The sequence below is a fragment of the Humulus lupulus genome, chromosome 1 (assembly GCF_963169125.1).
Source record: "Humulus lupulus chromosome 1, drHumLupu1.1, whole genome shotgun sequence".
Lineage (NCBI taxonomy): Eukaryota > Viridiplantae > Streptophyta > Magnoliopsida > Rosales > Cannabaceae > Humulus > Humulus lupulus.
In genome coordinates this window covers 239,907,125-239,915,147 of record NC_084793.1, presented here as the reverse complement: position 1 = coordinate 239,915,147, position 8,023 = coordinate 239,907,125, and the positions used below count along the sequence as shown (strand labels likewise).

Here is an 8,023-nt window from a genome sequence, read left to right as displayed (position 1 = left end):
TGAGTTTGTCATGAATTTTAATTCTCTTAAATTTTGTTGATTGAAATCGACTATTTAACACTTCTAGCGGCTAAGAAACAGCAAACATAAAGAATGAAAAACATTAACGTTTATTAATGTTTCTGCATTAGATCAAACATATTTATTTCTTAACTGTAAATGCATATGAAGATAAATATGTTGTCTATTAAACCCCTATGCGTACATAATATCGGACAAACCTTGCTGCTTCAACTTTGGTTTTAAAGTTCTTAACCGCGTTGACATATGGCATTTATTAAATAATTAAAGATCAACTCAAAGCCGGCTTTAGATGTACGCCTAATATATATATATAATAAGGTTGAGTTGAGAGTACACAATTAATTTTTTTGGAGGCCTCTAAAAAGGGAATGACAGCTTTAATTTTTCTCTGTCTATATCCAACTTATTATAATAGATTATCATTTTTTAAAATGTTTCGTCAATGCCCCAGATAGAAACAAGAAAAATTGACTTTGTATACTGGAAAATAGTCAGCAATCAATGCTGAGGTATTGATCTTTTATTTATAGATGAGTGAATACAAGAATGCTAAATGACCACTCAATACTCGTCTAATAATTATAGAATGATCACTAGGGATGTAAATAAGGCGGGTTGGCCCCGCCTCGCTAAAGATCTGCCCCGACCCGACCTGACCCGTTAAGATATTTGATGCAGTCGGGTCAGACCCGCTCCGAATGTGATGGAGCGGGTCAAATCCGACCCGGTAAGGTTTTATTTTCTTTAATAAAAGAAAGACTAATTTTTTAAAATATGTTACAATATAAAAATAAATGGCAGGGTATGAAAATCTGTTCGAAAAGGATTACAAGGGCTGACTGTGATTGCTTAGTTGATAAAATGACCAAAAGAATTAAGGTTTGGAGCAGTAGAAACCTTTCTTATGCTGGCAGGATGGTATTGATTAATTCTGTTTTGCTTACCATAAATATTTTTTGGTCTCAAATTGTTATCCTTCCTAAGATGGTTGTTCAAAAGATTAACCAAGTGTGTCGAGCCTTTCTTTGGAAGGGTAGTGAGATGCTTAATGGCCCGGGTAATGTCTCTTGGGAGGATGTTTGTAAGGAAAAAAAAGGAGGATTGGGGTTTAAAGATATAGCTATGTGGAATCTTTGTGCTATAGGTAAACATGTTTGGGATGTCACCAAGAAGAAGGATAGCCTGTGGGTTAAGTGGGTGAATTCCGTCTATATTAAACATGATGATTGGTGGAACCATATAGCTCCAAATGATGCAAGTTGGTATTGGAAGCGTATTGTGCAAACTAAAGAAAAAATTAAGAATATGTTTACTCAAACAGAATTTCAGCTCTTCAATTTCTCCATCGAGGGTCTTTGTAACAAGATGCAGTCTATTCAGTTAGAAAGGTGGAAGTACTCCTTGATTTGGGACAGATCCAATGTTCCAAAACATAGAGTTATTGTTTGGATGGCTTTACTTGGAAAACTTCACACTAGAGATTGGCTTTACAGGTTTGGAATCGCTCCTCAAGCTGATTGCTTAATTTGTGGAGTTGCTGAAGAGAATCACAGTCACTTATTCTTTTCTTGCTGCTTCAGTAGGAAAGTCTTGCTTGAAGTTGTTAGCTGGTGTGGTAACCTATATAGGTACTGACTTGGAAAAGTTGTTGAAGTGGCTGCTGAAAAAAAAAAAAAAGATTTCGAAAGGTAGAAGAGCTGTTCTGTTCAGTATTGTTTCTGCTACAGTTTACTATGTCTGGATGGGAAGAAATAGAGTTCTTTGGGATCATGTGCTTCCCATGGTTTCAGTTGTTGTAAAGAATATTATTCATGCTGTTTGTAATAGATTACAGATAATGAATATACATAAACTCAATAGTATAGATAGAGATTGGGTGGGAATGCTCATGAGAGCTTGTAATTAATTGTTCTTTGATTCTTGTTAGGTTGTAAAGGAGTTTCTTGATGTGAATACAAAGATTTCTGATTTACCAAAAAAAATAAAATAAATGGCAAAAAAATCTCCCATATTAGACATAAATGAGCTACCTAAATTTTTTTATAAATGGTCTTTCATACTAAAATAAATTAAAATTAAATATACTTATTCAAAGAAAAACATCAATTTTATTCTCTATCTCTCCTAAATATACTTTGTCTTATATATATATTTGGATCATGGATCACCCTAGATAGTGGTAGTAATTAGTTTTTTTAAAAAAATTATTTATTACAAAAAAAAAAAAAAAACAACAACTGGGTCGGGTCGTGATTCGACCCGCTTCAATTGCTAGCGGGTTGGGTCGGATCTCGACCCACCCCGTTTTTGCCCTGCTTATATTCGAATCAGGGGCGCCCCGTCAGATCGTGGCTCCGACTTGCTCCGATCCGCCAGGTATTTTTTCCATCCTATGATCACAGGAATATTCTAACGGTAGGGTAATGGTATAGTCCCACAAAATGTGCAAAAGGTATAGAGAGGTACACACAAATGTTGAGGCCATAGCAATGCCACTAACAAATGACAGCAATGCAGATATCAAAAGAGACAACAGAGCATAGAAGGGTAAATTTAATTTGTTAACACTCCCTCTCAAATATAGCGGGGAGTCTACGACTCGAAGTTTGTCAATTTAGAAATGAAATCTGGTGTGTGTCAAGGTTTTGGTTAAATAGTCGGCTATCTCGTCATAGGAAGGCACATATTTTGATTTCTAGTTTGTTTTGTAGCATTTTATGCAAGTTCTATGATTATTGAGATATATAATTTGTAGTTGTTATACTGCCGAATTTTAAAAAAACTTATGAAAAAAATACTAACTAATTGAGTGGTTAATTAGAATAAATAGTTACAAATGGTTATCCACTCAAATTATGAGCACAAGACTTGAGAAAAATAAAAACACTTTTTTTTTTTTGGTGAATAAGATCATTGTATTGCTCAAAACCAACTCATGTACAAACTCCAATTCATGTACAAACTACCATGTATGTTATAATTCTATATATCCCCATTCTACATTTCCCCATTATATCTCCCCACTGTATCTATCTTTTATACATTAGTAATCTTGTATATAACAGTTAGCTATTTTGACAAATAGCATGAAGCCAATCTCTATCTAAGGAATTTGTTTTGCTTGAAATTAGAGAGTATATCCTCAATCTAATATCCCTGTATTACTTGGACTATATGAGCTGTGGACCAAACCTTTTGTGACCATAGTATGTCATTCCTCACTCTCCAAATGTGATAAATCAAGGAAGCAATAACAACTATCAAGGTGCTTTTCCGAAACCTGCTCCATCTCCTAGTCTTCCCAATCCATTGCAGCAAGTTTTCATAGTCCTCTGTTTTTACTTTCCAACCCAGCCACTTTTTCACCTGTAATAGACATTGTCTACTATATTTACACTGAAAAAAGAGGTGTTGAATATCTTCATTATATTCTCCACAGAAAAGGCAAGATGGATCAATGGATGAGTTATAATTGTGACTGAATATTCTGGTACGTAATCTCTAAAGCATAACTAACCAGAATACAAATCTGTGCTTTGGTACAGAAAATCTCTCCCAAACAAACTTTGCCCAATGCACTTTGAGAGGAGAAGCAAACAACAAGTCATGACTCATTTTAATAATGAATTCCAAAGCTGCAAAGGATGCCAAATCGATTTTTGCTTTAAACATATCCTTAACAGCTACCATTTTCCTCCAATACCAGCTGCTAGCCAAGGGAGCTTTGTAATCCCACCAGTCCAATTGCTTCAAGTATATGTTGTGAATCCATTTAACCCATAGATTATCTTTTTTGGAAGCAATTGCCCATATGTATTTCCCTATAGCTGCAATATTCCAATCTACAACTCTCTTAAAACCCAATCCTCCACCTGTTTTAGAATTGCATATGGTATGCCAAGCAACAAGTCCAGGCCCTGCATTATCACTCATTCCTCTCCAAAGAAATGCTCTACAAATGGCATCAATTTCCTTTAGTATTCTCTTCGGCAATATCATGATTTGGGCCCAATAGGAGTGTATAGACATGAGAACTGAATTGATTAGTGTTACTCTGCCCATATAGGATAAATTCCGAGAACTCCATTGCCTAATTCGATGAATCATTTTTTCTAAAATAAGGCCACATTCCACCGAATAAATTCTCTTAGAACAAATTGGAATACCAAGATATCTGAATGGTAACTGGCTTCTAGCAAAACCTGAAGCTTCTAGGATTCTATTAACCTCAGCCTCTATCATACCACTACAGTATATTGCAGACTTGTTTTGATTTGGTACCAAACCAGATGTCCCCGAAAACAGTTTGAGCCCTCTAAGCATCCATAGAATCGAAATAAAATATCCATGACAAAACATTAATAAGTCATCCGCAAAGCATAAATGATTCAATCTCAAGGATTTGCACTTAGCATGATACTTATAATCAGAGATAGATCCCACTTTAATCATGATTCGAGAAAGGTATTCCATACCTAACACAAATAATAATGGAGACATTGGATCTCCTTGCCTTAATCCCCTTTTTGCTGCAAAAAAACCACATAAAGAGCCATTGAGCATTAAGGAAAATTTAGGTGTTCGAACACAAATCATGATTAGCTGGATAAGCTTCTTCGGAAACTTAAAAGCTGCAAGCATTTCCTCTATGAAATCCCACTCTATTGTGTCATATGCCTTCTGCAAATCAACTTTAATCAAACAGCTTGGCTTACAATTTTTCCTTCCATAATGCTGAACTAAGTCTTGACAAATCATGATATTGTGGGCTATGTACCTCCCATGAACAAATCCTCCTTGGTTTTCTGCAATCAAATCCGGAAGTACCCTTCTCAACCTTGCACATATAATTTTAGATGCAATTTTATAAACAGGAGATTGGCCGGAAATCACTCACTTTGGCCGGACATTTGATTTTTGGAATGAGTGTGATGGTTGTAGCATTAATCTCTTTTAGTAGTTTCCCTGTGGTTAGGAAATCTAAAACAGCCGCACACACCTCAGGACCTACTAATTCCCAGTTATCCTAATAAAAAAAACTGCAATATCCATCAGGACCAGGATCCCTTAGACTTGGAATGGAGAATAATGCCTCTTTAACTTCCTGAGCTGTAAAAGATTCTAACAGCAGCCTAGAATGCGCCTCAGAAATTCCAGGACCTAAATCAACAATAGCCTGTGATACCTTCCTCCTACTTTGCAATTGAGTCCCCAATAAATTCTGATAATAGTCTAAAAATGCTCTCTGTACACCATCTACTGTATCCACCCTGGTGCCTTGCTCAGTGTGTATAGAGTAAATGCGATTTTGAATCCTTCTAGCTTTCAATGAGGCATGAAAAATAGCAGTGTTTTCATCCCCATTCATCACCCAGCTGGTTTTTGCTTTCCGTGCTAAGAATAACAGGTATGCTCTCTTTAATCGGGTAAACTCTTCCCTAGCCAACACCTCCTGTTGAATTAAAGACTCATTGAGAGGATCTTGATGCAAGCTTTTTGAATTTCCAGCATGTAGAGCTTAGCTTGAACTTCAACCTTGTGAATATCATGATATCCTTCTCTATTTATTTCTTGGAATACCTGTTTAAGCCTCTTTAACTTCAGGACTAATTTATACATTTCAGTACCCAAAACTACTTTATTCCAGTTAGTGCTAACTTTAGTTGCATATGATGAAGCCTCCTTCCACATTCTGAAATACCTGAATGGTTGCTTACCAATTTCCACAACCAAATAAAAGGAAATAAGAATGGGACTGTGATCAAAGATACCTTCAGGGAGAAAAACAGCTTCAGAATTCGGATATTGATCTGTCCACTTCATGTTAACCATAGCCCTGTCAATTTTAGAGTAAACACGATCCTCAGGCCTTTGTTTATTTGTCCATGTATAAAAACACCCTGAATATTTCAAGTTTTCCATTTGACAATTAGTCATGCAATCTCGGAGGCTCAGAGAAGGTTTCATAATAGTCTTCTTGCCAAATCTCTTATTCTGATGCAAGATTTCATTGTAATCTCCCAAGATCATCCAAGCCTCATCAATCTTCAAGGCTAATTCCTGAATATCCAACCATAATTGATCCCTCAATTTCCCATCATTAAACCCATATACAAAGGTAACAAAAAAACTTCCTGTCATGTGAGTGGCTCGAGCAAAACAATGAATGAATTGACTAGTACAAACTCTAATATCAATAGTATACATACTCGGATTGCATGCTACTATTATTCATCCTTTGTCTATCCAAGGATTATTAGTAGTGAAACACCAACCAAAAAATAAACTTGAATATATATTGCCCATGTTCTTATTCTTGACCTTTGTTTCAAGGAGACTTACCAGCCCAACTTTCTTGGAAATGATTAAATTCTTAATCTCACGATGTTTAAGTTGCCTGTTAATCCCTCTTACATTCCAACATAAAATCTTATCCATGTCCTGCAGAGGGATCTCCCCCCTCTTCAGTATTCAACCTGCTTGTTCTTCCTTCCTCTGTCTCCCCAGTCAAGATAGCAAATTGGTTTGCCATAACTGTTGCTGGTGCAGAAACAACTGTCCCCCTGACTCCTTTGTTTGGTCGCTGAAACCCATCCTCATCTATTACTGGCCCCGGATTCTTCTCAGGCTTCAATTGCTTAGGTACCCATACTTGTGTCCCTTGAGTCTTTTTCCTACATACTTGAGCATCATGCCCAATCCCAGAACAGTTTTTACAGATGATTGGAATCCATTCATACTCGACTTGTAAATCAATTTCCTGATCAAACTCATTCACAAAGCTGATTGTTGCTGGAAATTGTCGATCCATATTGATCTCAATAAGAATGCGAGGATAATAGAGCCTATCTTTGTATTTAGTGATATTATCTACTTGAATTGGCCTCCCGATTTGCCCCACAATCTTGAAAAGAGATTTCTCACCCCAATACTTAATATCCAGTCCTCCCAGTTGAATCCAAGTAGGAACGACAGTAATGTCCTCCTTTGTGAAATCATCCACTGAGTTCCAAGGCTTCATAACTAGTGGCTTCTTACCTAGAAAAAAATATCCTCCATTGAGTACTCGATCACGAAATTCCAAATTACAGAATCGAATAATGAAAATTCCTCATGAAAGCACTCCTACTTTGTCTACATTTTCCTTCCAAAGCCTTCTTACAAATCCATCCAAGATACTAACCGGAGGATTAGCTCCCACAACATAGCAAACAATAGAAGGCTGTCAGAAGTTAATCTCATCAGCAATATCCTCGGGTTCAATCTTGACACCAATTTTCCTCCCCTGAGTTTGAGTAGAATGAACTCCTTTTGACGATTCTCCATAAGACTAGGCAACAGGTTGTTCTATTATAGGAGATTTCAAAATCGGAGTAGAAGCATGCTTACCTAACAGCACATCTTGCATAGCTTGCTCAGATGCAGTTAACCAACTCCCAAGATCCGTGCGGATTGCATTTTGTTTTGGCGTGGATTCAGGCATTACTCGGGATAAATCTGATTGCAATTGCGTATTCTCCAGGTCTGCATCTTCTGCAATTTCCAATTCCTGTACCCCTAGGATTTCATTCATGGACCTTGTTTTAATGATTCTATCCGAAGAAGATGGTCCTCGCTTCTTGCCATTACTCTTTCCCTTAGCTTTTCCCCCATTCCGAGCCCCCTTAGCCATAGCTCCGGCGAAATCACCGAGAGAGAAGAAGAGAAGAAAAAGAGCGGAAAAAAGTAATTTATGAATTGTAGTTTTATAATAAAAACACTATTAGTTATTGGTTACTATTACTAATTAGTTATTGGTTATGTAACCTCCTCACACACAAGTGTGAAGAGGGGTAAGTTCTGTTCAAACTCAAAACAATAGTTAGGTTATATAAATATTTTCCTATTTTCCAAGTTTAAATCACTCTTCTCAATTTTTTTAATTATTATTATTTATTGTTTTAAGTTTGAGTGCTGATTCACTTTTGTTTAATTATTTTGCAGTTTGGCTAGAAAGTTA

The 8,023-nt window shown here is 36.4% G+C and overlaps 1 protein-coding gene across 1 annotated transcript; it reads right to left on the bottom strand.

Annotated features, from left to right (window-relative positions):
• Nucleotides 1–3,171: 3,171 nt before the first annotated feature.
• On the bottom strand, nucleotides 3,172–6,165 carry LOC133831475 (uncharacterized). The gene is made up of 4 exons (XM_062261781.1): nucleotides 5,605–6,165; nucleotides 5,151–5,476; nucleotides 3,550–4,861; nucleotides 3,172–3,390 (listed from the first exon to the last, which is right to left on the bottom strand). The coding sequence occupies exons 1-4, from the start codon at nucleotides 6,163–6,165 to the stop codon at nucleotides 3,172–3,174; spliced, it is 2,418 nt and encodes an 805-aa protein (XP_062117765.1).
• Between the last annotated feature and the right edge of the window lie 1,858 nt (nucleotides 6,166–8,023).

Bases quoted from the DNA above. Each gene is read 5' to 3' on its own strand.
- LOC133831475 (XM_062261781.1), bottom strand. From the start codon at position 6,165: ATGACAGGAAGTTTTTTTGTTACCTTTGTATATGGGTTTAATGATGGG. The intron at 5,477-5,604 runs GTATTCCAAGAA...TTAATTCAACAG, and splicing joins AGTTAAAGAGGCTTAAACAG to GAGGTGTTGGCTAGGGAAGA. The intron at 3,391-3,549 runs GTATTCTGGTTA...TGTCTATTACAG, and splicing joins CTGTACCAAAGCACAGATTT to GTGAAAAAGTGGCTGGGTTG.